Source organism: Dermochelys coriacea, chromosome 1 (assembly GCF_009764565.3).
Source record: "Dermochelys coriacea isolate rDerCor1 chromosome 1, rDerCor1.pri.v4, whole genome shotgun sequence".
Lineage (NCBI taxonomy): Eukaryota > Metazoa > Chordata > Testudines > Dermochelyidae > Dermochelys > Dermochelys coriacea.
In genome coordinates, this window is record NC_050068.2 from 32,397,423 (window position 1) to 32,411,484 (window position 14,062).

The following is a 14,062-nucleotide window of genomic DNA, read 5'->3' on the forward strand; positions in this document are numbered from 1 at the left end:
ACCAGCAGCCAGGCAATTTGCCTCAACCCCCCACCCCGCCATAAACGTCTCCCCTTTACTCTCACAGATATTGTGGAGCGCACAGCAAGTAGTAATAACAGTGGGAATATTGGTTTCGCTGAGGTCTAACCGAGTCAGTAAATTGCACCAGCGCGCTTTTAAATGTCCAAATGCACATTCTACCATCATTCTGCACTTGCTCAGCCTGTAGTTGAACAGCTCCTGACTACTCTCCAGGCTGCCTATGTATGGCTTCATGAGCCATGGCATTATGGGGTAGGCTGGGTCCCCAAGGGTAACTATAGGCATTTCAACATCCCCAATGGTTATTTTCTGGTCTGGGAAGAAAGTCCCTTCCTGCAGCTTTTGAAACAGACCAGAGTTCCTGAAGATGCGAGCGTCATGCACCTTTCCCAGCTATCCCACGTTGATGTTGGTGAAATGTCCCTTGTGATCCACCAGTGCTTGCAGCACTATTGAAAAGTACCCCTTGCGGTTTATGTACTCGCTGGCTTGGTGCTCCGGTGCCAAGATAGGGATATGGGTTCCGTCTATGGTCCCACCACAGTTAGGGACTCCCATTGCAGCAAAGCCATCTACTATGACCTGCACATTTCCCAGGGTCACTACCATTGATATCAGCAGATCTTTGATTGCATTGGCTACTTGCATCACAGCAGCCCCCACAGTAGATTTGCCCACTCCAAATTGATTCCCGACTGACCGGTAGCTGTCTGGCATTGCAAGCTTCCACAGGGCTATTGCCACTCACTTCTCAACTGTGAGGGCTGCTCTCATCTTGGTACTCTTGTGCCTCAGGGCAGGGGAAAGCAAGTCACAAAGTTCCATGAAAGTGCCCTTATGCATGCGAACGTTTCGCAGCCACTGGGAATCGTCCCAGACCTGCAACACTATGCAGTCCCACCAGTCTGTGCTTGTTTCCCGAGCCCAGAATCGGCGTTCCACCGCATGAACCTGCCCCATTAGCACCATGATGCCCACATTGGCAGGGCCCGTGCTTTGAGAGAAGTCTGTGTCCATGTCCTCATCACTCTCGTCACCGCGCTGATGTCGCCTACTAGCCCGGTTTCGCTTTGCCAGGTTCTGGTGCTGCATATACTGCTGGATAATGCGTGTGGTGTTTAATGTGCTCCTAATTGCCAAAGTGATCTGGGTGGGCTCCATGCTTGCCATGATATGGCGTCTGAACAGAAAAAAGGCACGGAACGATTGTCTGCTGTTGCCCTGATGGAGGGAGGGGCGACTGACAACATGGCTTACAGGGTTGGCTTACAGGGAATTAAAATCAACAAAGGGGGTGGCTTTGCGAGAAACTGAATGGCCACCTCAAGGATAGAACTCAAAACCTCAAGGATAGAACTCAAAACTGGGTTTAGCAGGCCGTCGATTTCACAGAGGGAGGGAGGAGAAAATGAATACAAAACAAATCTGGTCTATTTCTTGTTTTGAGCCACTTCATCTATCTTTATACATCATTCTGGCAGCAGACTGTGCAATACGACCGCTAGCCATTGTCAGCTCCTGGGTGCTCAGCAGAAGACGGTGCAGTATGACTACTGGCCCTCGTCTTCTGCTGGCTGCAAATTAAAAGACAGTGCACTGCCAGTAGGACTCAATCGCCATGAGACGAAACAAGGGAAATGACCTGGCTGAGTCACTCCCATGTTTGCCCAGACCCCCTGTTAAAAGAGCACCCAGGACTACGTCGACGACGGCTACCAGTCATACTGCACTGTCTGCTGCCAAAAGGCAATAAACTGCTGCTGTGTAGCAATGCAGTACCATGTCCACCAGCACCCAGGAGACATATGGTGACGGTTAGCTGAGCGGCTCCATGCTTGCCGTGGTATGGCGTCTGCACAGGTAACTCAAGAAAAAAGGTGCAAAATGATTGTTTGCCCTTGCTTTTACAGAGGGAGGGAGGGAACGGGGGCCTGACGATATGTACCCAGAACCACCCATGACAATGTTTTAGCCCCATCAGGCATTGGGATTTCTACCCAGAATTCAAATGGGCGGTGGAGACTGTGGGAACTGTGGGATAGCTACCCACAGTGCAAAGCTCCGGAAGTCGACTGTTGCCTCAGTACTGTGGACACAGTCCGCCGACTACATGCACTTAGAGCATTTGTGTGGGGACACACACACTCGACTGTATAAAAACGCTTTCTACAAAACCGACTTCTATAAATTCGACCTAATTTCATAGTGTAGACATACCCTGAGGTGCCACAAGAACTCCTCTTTTTTTTGAGTTCTTGAAGTAGTCAGTGGCTGAGAGTTAAAGTACTGTCATGGGTTAGATTTGACTAAGACAGACAACAAAGAGTAAGAATAGTTAATTTTCAAAATGGAAAGGTTAGCAGAGGGGTGCCCGAAGTTCCATAGTAGGACCAGTGATTTTTGTTTATTAATGATCTGGAAAGGGTGCGAGTGCTAGTGATTTGGTAGAACATGCACAAAATTATTTAGAAAAGACTGCCAGGCATGTGAGAAGGACTTTTCAATGCTAGAAAAACAGGTAGCAAAGTGGCAGATGAAAGTAAATGTGGATCAGTACAAAGTAGCATAAAGAATTAACTGTTGACAAAGTATCCTGCATTGGAATAAATAATTCTCCACACAAATAGATTCTGAAATCCTGGTTCTACTAAAATCAGTGGAAATTTTGTTATTGACTTCAGTGAGGCCAGGATTTGATCCCTGGCCATCAGTACTGGCAGTTCAATATCCTCTTCTCAGTGTGAAGCAGTGGCCAAAAAAATTAAATAAAATATTCGGGTGCATAAAACCAAGATGGAAACTAATATGGAAAAATATAGTATAAGATAAATAAGTCATTAAATATGTACTTGGGTTAACGTGTGGTATTTGTGTTTGAAATCCAGAAAGTAAGGCAATTTTGAACTGAGTTGATACTTTAGTAAGCAAGTAACAGTTTACATTTCTAAGTTTTTAAAATAATTTTTGGTTTAATCGTTAATGAGATTTTTATAATATTTGTTGATTTGCAAATTGATAAAGATCTCTATTAAGGATCCATAGTTAGACCTAAATCAACTCCTCAAGAAAGGAGAGAAATAGGATTAAAATAAATTTACATCTTTGTGATAAAGGACTTTAATTTATTGCAGTTTGATAAGTTTTTACATACTATGTTAAATTAATTCATTAATATTTTTACACACTTGCAGATAATCATCTTTGTTTTGATTTCTGTAATTTCTTTTTTATCTCTAAATTCTATTTTGATTAATGAAAACATGTAAATCTATGAGAATTCTTTTAATGTGAAACTCAACAAATCCTTGAGAAACATACTATAGATAGCTGAATAAATAAAATTGCTTAACCAATCTATGTTTTACTCACTTAACAGTACTGTCCTCACAGGAAGAAGAATATCCATTTTTACAATGTATTTTAAAAAAATATAACCCTCATGCTTCAGGACATATGGCAGTCCCTAGCTGCCTGAAATTAGGAAGAAATTCATCTTATGTGCAACTTATTCCATAAATGAGACAAGAATCACTACTTTGATTTGGTGTAGTAATTCCTACATGTCTTATGTTTATAAATAGAACTGATAGAATACTGCAGATACAGTGAGTATTCCCTCAAATGCAGAATGACTGTTCATTTTCACTAAGGCGGGTCGAAAATTTCCATCTAAACTATTTTTCAAAGCAAAACTGGCCTTTCAATTACATATCATTTTTAATGGAAAGCAATTTTTCACAGAAAGTGGCTTTTGGCTACAAATTCACAGTTTTTTGACCAAAACAAAGAGAAGAAATTTGCACTGGGAAAAAGCTCCTATTTTCCAATCAGCTCTAATTTCAACCTTTGTTATTTATTTGCTAGCGTTCGTGTGAAAGGTTTCACTCCTATCCAGGAGGAATGGCTACTCTTTTTATGAATACTCATAGAGCATGCAAAGAAAAGTATGCATGTAAGCAAGAATATTAGCTATTTATTCATCATCTGTTATTCATTACTCTCCCATTTTAGAACTTACATATGCAGTTTTGATGGCAACTATATCACAGAAACATCATCTGCAGCCCAGTATTGTATAATTAGGCTCTGGGCCACTAGGTTTGCCTGAATTAGCTATTTTCATGGCTTTTCTGTGGGATCTTTTTCTCCTATTGCTTTATGTCTGTCCAGTGCTTAGATCCCATCACTGTTCTGCTCTCCAACTGTATCAAGTTTAAACTACTTGTTCTCCCTTTCATGCCTTTGAACATCTCTGTTTCACCTTAACTGGAAAATGAATGGATGAATATGTAATATGTAGGTGGCTATACAGCATCAAGCTCTCCAGTTATGTTGCCATTTTGTTTTCTAGTTTTAAAATTGGATTCTCTTATGAATTAACTCTGGGCTGTAAATCTTCCTGAATGTAGAAGGAGTAATGCAGCTCCACTGTATGACAAAAAGGATGACATGAAGTTCAGAGAAGCAGACTCAGCAGTTGGCCATAGACAGAAATTTGGGTCTCAAGTGGGCTGGGAAGGGGAGAGGTTTCAATATGACTAATGGATTGATGAGAGAGGGGATATATTGGCTCCACAGAAATTTTCCAGTGGGCCATGGATGGTAACGCAGCCTAGGGCAACGTGGCTGCTCCATTTTCTGCTTTTGAGTTGGGGGAAGATTTTTACCCCCTAAGTCTCCATGTAAGTTCCTTGTGCACAGTCCATTTACTCAGCCTGTGCTTGGGAGCAGAGTGTAGCTCTTGAGCAGTGGCGATGATCACAAGACACAGGAAGTGGTAGGACAAATATAAAATACTTTATGGGTAATCAAAAGTCCAGCCTAAAATAATACAATAAATTACATCATGACAGTACTATAACATCCTGTAGTTATTCAGACAGAACTCCCGGAGGATCAGGCCAGAGAACAGTACAATTTTTTTGATTTTTTAACATCTATTAATAGATTAATAATATTGCATATAAAACAATAGCAATACACAAGAAGGAAATCAATGGAATTAATCAGCAATTAAACCAGCTATTGCTTTTCATGACACTGACAACTCTCTTGATGTTAGGATCAAACTGGAACTGTCTTCTTCCTTGGAAGAAATAGATGTATCCTAGAAATAAAAATAAATTGAATGTTATATTTTATAAGTGAAATGTTTTCCAACAAATATTTCTATAAAGCAAAATATAACATTGATGTATCTACATATTCATTTGTGTTAATTTCTGATCTTAGTACAGTAGTGAAAATATGAATAATGATTGTCTTTTAAAGGATTTCTTCAACCTAGAGAAGCACAAATATTCCAGCAGAGTAAACTGTTTTTAAAGATTTGTTTTACTTACTACCATGCTGGAAAGCAGCATCAATTTTTTTGCTAATTCCTCGGAAGTCATTGATTATCTTCTTTGGATAACCCTTATCCATGGACCGACTGTTTTCATCGTATCTGAACAGAAGATATATATTTATAATGAATGGTAAATAAATGACATTTAAAAAGTCGAAAACAAACCCTGACACATAAATGAGACTATTCTTGGTAGAAAATCCATTAAGAATGAGCTAAACTAACTGAACTCTTAAAATCCTTGCTATTATATTTTCAGGTTTGCGTGCATATGAGAGAGTCTAGAGGTGGAAATTCTGGCCCTATTGAACTCAGTGGCAAAACTTCCATTGAGCTTTCACCTCAGGAGTGTATATGTGCACGTGTATAGGAGTTTTGGCTGAATGAGCAGGGACAGGTAGGAACTGCATGTGTGGTAAAGATAAGCTAGTGACTGAGCTGGTGAGTTTACTGGACAGTTTTGCAAGGCTGCCCCAAATGAATAATACTCTTCTTGCCTACATACAACTTTGGCCACCACATCCTAGCCAATCAGTGCTTCTTGGGAAAGTGGAGCACCAGCACAGGGAAGCAGAAGGCCTGTATGTGTAACTCTGAAATCAGCCTAGCAGATATATTATTTATTAAGTAAAAGTCATCTGTATCTTTGAGGGGTTTATTGTTATATTATGCAGGGGTGGCACCAGCTCCCAGTGGAGGGGCTGAGGTGGGTCAAACAGAAAATTGCCTCAATGCCCTGCCCACTCTGTGGCACTGCCCTGGGGCCTGGTCAGAGGCTGTAAGCCGGAGCTGGGCAGTGCAGGGTGCTGGCTGCTCGCAGCTGGTAAGAGCTGCCCAGGCAGGGGGACCAAGCGTGGGGCCCAGCAGAGCCCTTGGGGAGCAGCAACTATGGGGGGCTGGAAACAGAAGCCCAGGCCAGAGCGGTTTAGTCTGGGCTTCTGTGGGGTAGCCCTGGATCCTCCACCTGCCCTGTGCAGCAGGCAGGGACACGGACTGGGGACTGCTCTCAGGCACCCCGGTACCCCTCCAGGGCTTACTTCTCCACTGCAGCTGGAGCTGGGCACCCGGCCAGCAGCTACCACTCTCTCGACTGTGCCTTCAGAGCTGGATGGCTGGAGAGCCGCAGCAGCTACGGAGTGGCTGCCGGGGAATAAGGGCAAATTTTGGAGTGGCAAGCCCCCACTCCCGCCCTTCCAGCGCTGCTCCTGATATTGTGATTCCAAGAGCTCCATTCAACTGAATTCTAAACTGTTTTCAGTGGAGAAGCCAAAGAGCCATTGCAATGTGATTCAGGTATTAGTTCAGTGGAGTAGTTTGTTGTAAAAGTTTAATGAGCTACTATGAAATATAAACAAACTATAACCACAAACTACTGCATAATCAAACCCATTTGACTGTTTACACTGAAGGAACAAAAATCCAGTATATTAATAGTTCTGTTAGCTTGAAGTTTGAGAGACCCAGGAGTACAATTTCAGAACATTACATTCTTTGGTTAATTCATAAAGAATTTACGAGATAATAGTGTTTCTACAGGTTTTGTGTCTCATCCTCTAGAATGTAATTACATCCCTGCCACAGATTTCTACAGGATGATTGGGAAAAATCTATAGAAGAAAGGTTAGCATTAGACTCCCTAGGTTTTAAAACTAGCTTCCATCAAACCCTATTCAGTTTTGTGGAATCCAATTTGTTTAATCCCTATTATATGTTATTTCATGTTTCCATATTAACCCTCCAAGCCTAAAGAGAGAAATATATCTTAAGTCTGTTGAACATTAAATCTTACCTCCAGTACTTGTAACCTACAAAGAAGTATGTTTTCCCTGAATTCTCATCACTGAAAGCTGCATTAATTCTCTTAACGTTTTTTGGGAAGCCAAAGTCATAGATGCTTTTTGGGTGGTTATACACAAAGTCATACCCACTGAGGACCCAATACTTGTTCTCTGCAAAAAAAAATAGAATTAAAGGTTTCACCAGCAGCTTCTGCTCATACTAAACAACATCTGATCATGGCTTCTGGCTTAGTACTTTTATTACAATGATGATAACAAAGCAACTTAATTTTCAACAGACATGTACAACTGAGATTTCATTCTCCCCTTTATTTTCAGTAAATCAAGGAATGACACTGATCTTTTTATTTTAAACATAGCATAAAGCCCAGAGGAGATGTCCTTCATGTTCATGAATTAGATCTTGGAGCAATGAGTCCAAGAAGAACCCTTCCCATACACTTATACACTTTATACATTTTGGGAGAAGATTCCTTGAATTCTACAAATTGTTAAGTAATCCACCAAGATCAGTTTATTGGGATGCAGAAAATTAACAATACTTGGGTTGTGTTCAGATACTTTGGTGATAGAGGCATATACATGTCAAAATAGTTAGATGTATATTCAGAAATTGAACTATTAATAAGAGCATATGACTTATCTAAATGATTAGGTGATGTTATATATATAACCCTTTACCTTTCCCTCTCTCCCTCTCTCCACTTAAGTGTATAGTTACTAGAGCTGGTTGAACTATTTCAAACAGACAGTTATTTTAATAAACAAATGGCCTATTTACGAAAACAAAACTTTTCACAAACAAGTGTCAGCATTAGCAACATTTTGGGTGGAAAATTTTGTATCCCTTTTGATATTCTTATCAAAATTTGTAACAAAAATATTATTGAAATGCTTCTTAAAATGTTTGCTTACCAAAAGTGATCTCTCTTAAACACTTCCAAAGAGAAACAGTTTTCAAATTTTTCACATACATAGGTTTTCATTTTTTGACCACCTCCAGTAATTACCCCCATCTGTATGTCCTGTCTTCATCTAGATTCTAAGATCTCTGGAGGTCTTATGTTCCCTGTGTTCCAAAGGTGCCTAGGAGACCTTTGGATGTGGCATCAATAATTAATCAATACTCTGCTGAATGCTTTTCAAAACAGTTGCTAGTTGTTTGACTTAATACTGATCATTAGTGTATTAATTCAAGGCCGCTAGTGATCTAGTCCACAGTAGATTTTGAATCTAGTCAAAGTTCTTCTTAATAGCCATATGTTATTTCCTGTGATAAAACTAGATTTGAAGGAAAAGTGAAACCATTTTCATATCTTGCTTTTCAGAACATTTACATTAAATAGATAAGTGACCTTTAATTTCACTATTCACACATTTATGGGGCTTTTGTAATTTGAACATTTGAGTTTTTTAGTGCCGTGTCATCTAAGGAGAATCGCACATTCTGTAGAGCAAAGTATTCCCAGTAAATTCATATGTCAGAAGAACTAACACATTTCCGATTCCATTACCTTTAAAAAGAAAAACTTGATCCCTTTCAACATTTTCATAAGCAGCTTGAATTCCAGATGGTAGATTTGGCCAGAATAAAGAAATGAAATTGAGGTTGACCTCTGTCATCTGAGGATGCTTGCGCCAGAAATACCTGGTTTAAATAAAATTGGCATATTATAAACTGTTCCTGCACATGCCATAAATGTAATACAAAGGTGAAATGTGGCTAATTCTGTCTCCATTTAGTGTTTGATCCACAGTGAGGAAAAGGGTCTGCTATGACTGATACCTACTAGAGCTAATCTTTTAGTAGTTTCGGTGCCGGAGGTCACAAGTTCTATCCATGCCAATGACCTACAATATGGTGAGGTCATGACAAAGTAGTGTCCCACTGTGTCACATAAACATACCAATTGCAAAACACGAGTTTGCAGCTACCCTCTTTTTAATTGAATCTAGAGTGGTAACAAACCTCTCATTCCACTGATTACAGTGGCAGAGTAGTTGGAATAGAATCTAGGGAGCAGTCCTGATGCACCATCACCAGCCTTAGCCAGTAGACGACTAACATTTAAGTTCCTCTCCTCTGATCAGAGCTGTGTATAGCAGAATCTGGGTCAGAGTTCCCATTGAAAACAATTAGAATTCCTTAGAAACACAGTACAATGGTTGGTGCCCTTTAGCCATCTCACCATTTGATGCAGTCACTTTGGAAACAGCTAAAGCATTTTGTCATGCCTGAGAGAAATGTTAGGTAAAGCTAGGCACCCATCATCAGAGAATTTGGGCCTCCTTTTGTATGTGATTTTTATTGTTAGCGCTACTTTTCTAAGTTACTGTTTCCCCTCATGTCTCATGGGAATTAAATGATCTGAAATATTGTTTCCTTTTAAGTACTGCAGTTCAAAGAAGTAACTCAAAAGTTCTTTGTTGTTACCTGCCCTTAAAGAACAGCAGTTCTCCACGCATGGTAGCGACAGCATCAAAAGTCAATTTGGGGTCACAAGTTACTGGTGTTGTGGGTCCGGTTGGTTTAACGGGGTTATCTGACTGTCCTACATGAAGATTAAAGAAAAATTGGCATTATATAATATGGAGAAATACAGTTAAAAACTAACGTTATGAAGAACTTGGTGGACACACAAAACCTTCTCATGAAAAACTGCGGTAGTGGTCATTAATCAGGGTTCTGCCAGGTAACATGAGGTCTGTAACACTCCTAAACTCAGCACAGGTGAGGCTCTAACTACTAAAGTCTGCAAGAATGGGCATGCAGAGGAGCTGAACTTCAGTGAAACCACCTTCAGGGCCATTGCACACCTCTAGTTAACAGGAGCTCAGCAAAACTGGAATTGCTCTGTGCAGCAACACTAGAATGTTTCTAGAATTAGTAGAATATTTCTTAAAATATACATTTATTATTGATTAAGCAGCATTCTGCATAAAAGTAAAATTAACCTAGCATATTACTAAACATTTATTTTTCTTACCATAGACCTTTTGAATGCCATTAATGTCATCCTGAGGCAGATCAAATTCCTTAGGCTCAATGTAGGAATAGGTGGGGTACATCAGGGCACCAGGATCAGTAGAATGAGACAGACCCAGTGAATGGCCAAGTTCATGGGCAGCGACAAAGAACAAGTTGTATCCTGAGGAATTAAAAAAAAATGTACATTTAAAATAGGTGAACTGTATTTGAGTCTATAGTACATCTGTCTAAGTAGGAAATACCTATACATGCCAGTCCAAAGCACATTGGAGACACTCAGGAGGCTTTCAGTAATTCTGCAAACATAATATGAAAAAATGTAGAAAGAGAAGATTTTTTATATGGACATATAGACCAATCAGGCCCCAGTCACTGCTTCCCTTGCCCTTACTGTAACCCCCCAACCCTTCCAAAAATGCCCCAAATTTCCTTCTTAGTGTAAATCAGGAATAATTCCATTGAAATAAATGGAGGGTCACTGACTTTAATAAAATTATTCCTTATTTACATGAAAACATATGAGAGGAGAATTGCAGTGGTGCCCGAAGACCCCAGTCGGTATCAAACCCCATTGTGCTGGCCCTGGGCATAGAAAGGCACTGTCCCTGTCTTGAAGAGTTTGTGATAGGACTGATGTTTCCTTGCTGCCAAAGAAAACTGACTTTTCTAAGCACCACAATTTCTTTCGTGAAACCATCATAAAACGTGCCAGACTGACACAACCCAATCTGAACCTCACCAAAACACGTCATCCTACAGAGCCGTTTCCCTCAAATACATTTGTTGAAGAAGCGAGGGAGGAAAAAACAGTCAGAGCGCCAGATTCTGCAACCCTCATTCACACAGGGTAATACCTGTCATCAAAGGAACAGCTCGTGGAGTAAGGCTCAGGTCCATGTAAGGACTTAGGTACCTAATTCCCACTTTAGAAACCTAAATCCAAAATTTAGGTGTCACTAGGATCCTCAAAATCCTTGTTCAGCTGCCACTTAACTCTGTAGGCACCTAAGTTCCCCCAGCACCTAGATTTTCACTGTAAAAGTCCCCTGGACAGCCAATGTTTCTACCTCTGGGAAGCCACAGTGCTGCCTCAGGCAGGTGCCCAGACACCTGTTTCACATCTAAGCCCCAAGCATGATCCCTAAACAGGTGAAACTAGGTGTTCCTCCACCAGTCTAGCCTGTGGGGGCCAATCCAGTAGATGTGCTCAGAACATGCCTAATGCCACACAAAATGGCCAGCAAGAGAGGAGGAGGCAGAATCTTCCCAGAGAAGTTTTATCCCTGTGATTAGGGCATTCACTCAGAAGGTGAAAGATGCTGATTCAATTCCCTCCTCTGCCTGATGAGAAGGGATTTGAACATGGGCTTCCCACCTCTGTGGTGAGTGCCTGAACCACTGGACTATAGTCACACTCCTTCACCCACTCACCCAATTAATATTTAATTATTTATACACAATGGATCAGCTTCAACAGGGGAGATTGAAAGAGAGTCAGAATATCCTATAACCCAGTCTTTTGTGGGTCTGAGCCTCAGTTACAACTTAGCGCGAGCAAAGATTGCACAGTGTGATCCTGTATAAACAGGGGTAGTAATGAATCTCCTACCATTTGAGCCTTTTGTCCAATTTTCCTCCTCATCAAAGTGGACATCTCCACCAATACCATTGCCAGGCTGAAAGGCATGAGCCAGGAGTCCATTAGGTCCATCAAAGGGAGAATTGTCACGATGATCTAAAAAAAAAAAGGATAATTAACTTAATTCTTATTGCAAAGCTCTTCTATAATTGATGATGGTTAATGTTTGTATTAGTATAACGTTCTTACCTCCAGTTTCAAAAGACATCATTATATCTGCATTGCCATCATAGATCCTTTTGAATGTTAGTGGTGACACATCGCTCCAAACTTTAAACGCCTTTTGGATTGCTTTGTCCACATCTGCTGGATTCATATCTGGTGTGTAGTTCACAATCCTAAAATAACCCATAAAGTAATATACACATTTTGGTATCTTCACTTGTAGTTTATGTAGAATATATTGGTTTAGGTGAAAATATTTCAAATTTGGTGCATAAAGTTAGACACCTTAAAGCCACATTTTGGCAGCATATTAAGTGACTTGATTTTCAAATTCTGAGCATTTACAACTCCCATAGACTTTAACGTTGGTTGCATGCTCCCTTTAAAAACAGAACACTTTTTAATCTTGGTGCCTAAATATGGAATTAAGTGCCTAACTTTGGAACTTTTGGCAAATCAGATGAAAATTTTGGCCTTAACTCTTTTGCTCAATAAATTCTTTAGAAAAATGTTACCTGTACGTCAGATTCTTTCTTTCCCATTTTGGATTCCCATCAGTGAGGACATACTGACCAATATCAGGTACACCACACCTGGGCTTCTTCATCACCTCCAAAGTGTCAACATCTGATTTCCCAGTCACTTTCAGCCCAAAAAATGCCTGCATTTCCTTCAGTTTTTCAGTTACAAGGTAAATGTTTTTATTCTTAAAGCGAGACTCCTTGTCTGTTTCAAGCTTGTAGAAATTTCGTAGATAAGTCTGACAAAAACAAGAACAGAGCTTTGGGTCATTTGTATTCATTAAGTCACGCAAAACGGTTTAAACATTTACAAAATTACACCCATGTGCCTGGAGTCTGTGTTTTCCAGGAGTCAAGACAGATCACTTTCTGCAGGGATTTATTTAAACAGTAAGAGATAATATAGTATAGCTTTCCTATTGACCTCTAGATTTCCTGTTTTACAATGAAAGCTTTTGCAAAATATATCTTTAAAAATCTAAAATGTACTCTTCAGTTATTTACTCTAAATTGGTATATTGTAACGTCTTCCCACAGCCCTTTATCACCTGAATAATCCAATTGACTTCTCTGGAGCTGCTCAAATCAGTAAAGACTAATAAGATCTGTCCTTCAGCCACTACTCAGTTATGATTCTCAATGAAACCAATGGGGGATGCTGGATGCTCAGCACTTTTGAAGCCATCTATTTATCAACCAAATATGGATTTAGGAGCCTGACAATGAGACTATTTATGAGCTTAAAGTTAGGTACAGAGTTAAGTACCTTGCTGAATTGGGGCCTACATTTTTATAGATCAACACAATCTGGTTGCTAGATAACATAATTAATGCCATGTTTCTGTAGTATTTTATTACTTTATTATATCGCTTCTGACAGTCGTAATCATAATTCAGACAAAACTAAGCTGGTGCCAAAGGGAAACATTTCCCTTAAAACTTTTGCAACTTGATACCTCTTAACATCAGGACTGTTTCTAAAACATAAGAAATACAACTGCAGTTTGACAATTATACGGTAAAATTTTGTAAAACTGATAAGAAGGCTCCTTCTTGCCATTTAATTTAGAGTGTCTGAAATTCATAGTAAATTTTTACCTCCACAAGCTGGACGTTTTTTTCTTCATCTTTTGTCTCTGGAGCCACAGAAAAAGCAGAGGAGGATGCTACATTTAATAACAGCAGAAGCAGAAGGGTCTTCATTCCTATTGTCACTTCTGTGCCTTGTTACACTAACACTGCTTACTCTATAACTGCTACATACATGTCTCTTAGATAGCCCTGTTTATATAGCAGCTGTGGATATCAGTTATGATCTGACTCATTGTGTAGAACTTCCTCTGATTAGTAAGAAAACCGATACATAACAATAGTTTCATCATCAAGGGGTGTCACAACTAACAGAACTCCCTCTTCCAATTTCACAATCAGATAATATGATTAATAAGAAAGGAAGAGGTTTTCAAATGAAAGAGTATGATGATTCCAAATTCCTTTCCTTCCTCATTTAGATTGTGTCCCATCCAAGTGCTCCCACTTTTTCAGAAAATTCAGAAAAACATTATGGTAGCCATAGTT

At 39.9% G+C, this 14,062-nt stretch overlaps 1 protein-coding gene across 1 annotated transcript; it reads right to left on the bottom strand.

Annotated features, from left to right (window-relative positions):
• Positions 1 to 4,799: 4,799 nt before the first annotated feature.
• LOC119849729 (interstitial collagenase-like) lies at positions 4,800 to 13,814 on the bottom strand. The gene is made up of 10 exons (XM_038386881.2): positions 13,583 to 13,814; positions 12,479 to 12,723; positions 11,988 to 12,136; positions 11,769 to 11,894; positions 10,158 to 10,319; positions 9,605 to 9,722; positions 8,685 to 8,818; positions 7,161 to 7,320; positions 5,367 to 5,470; positions 4,800 to 5,131 (listed from the first exon to the last, which is right to left on the bottom strand). The coding sequence occupies exons 1-10, from the start codon at positions 13,685 to 13,687 to the stop codon at positions 5,031 to 5,033; spliced, it is 1,404 nt and encodes a 467-aa protein (XP_038242809.1). The 5' UTR covers positions 13,688 to 13,814; the 3' UTR covers positions 4,800 to 5,030.
• Between the last annotated feature and the right edge of the window lie 248 nt (positions 13,815 to 14,062).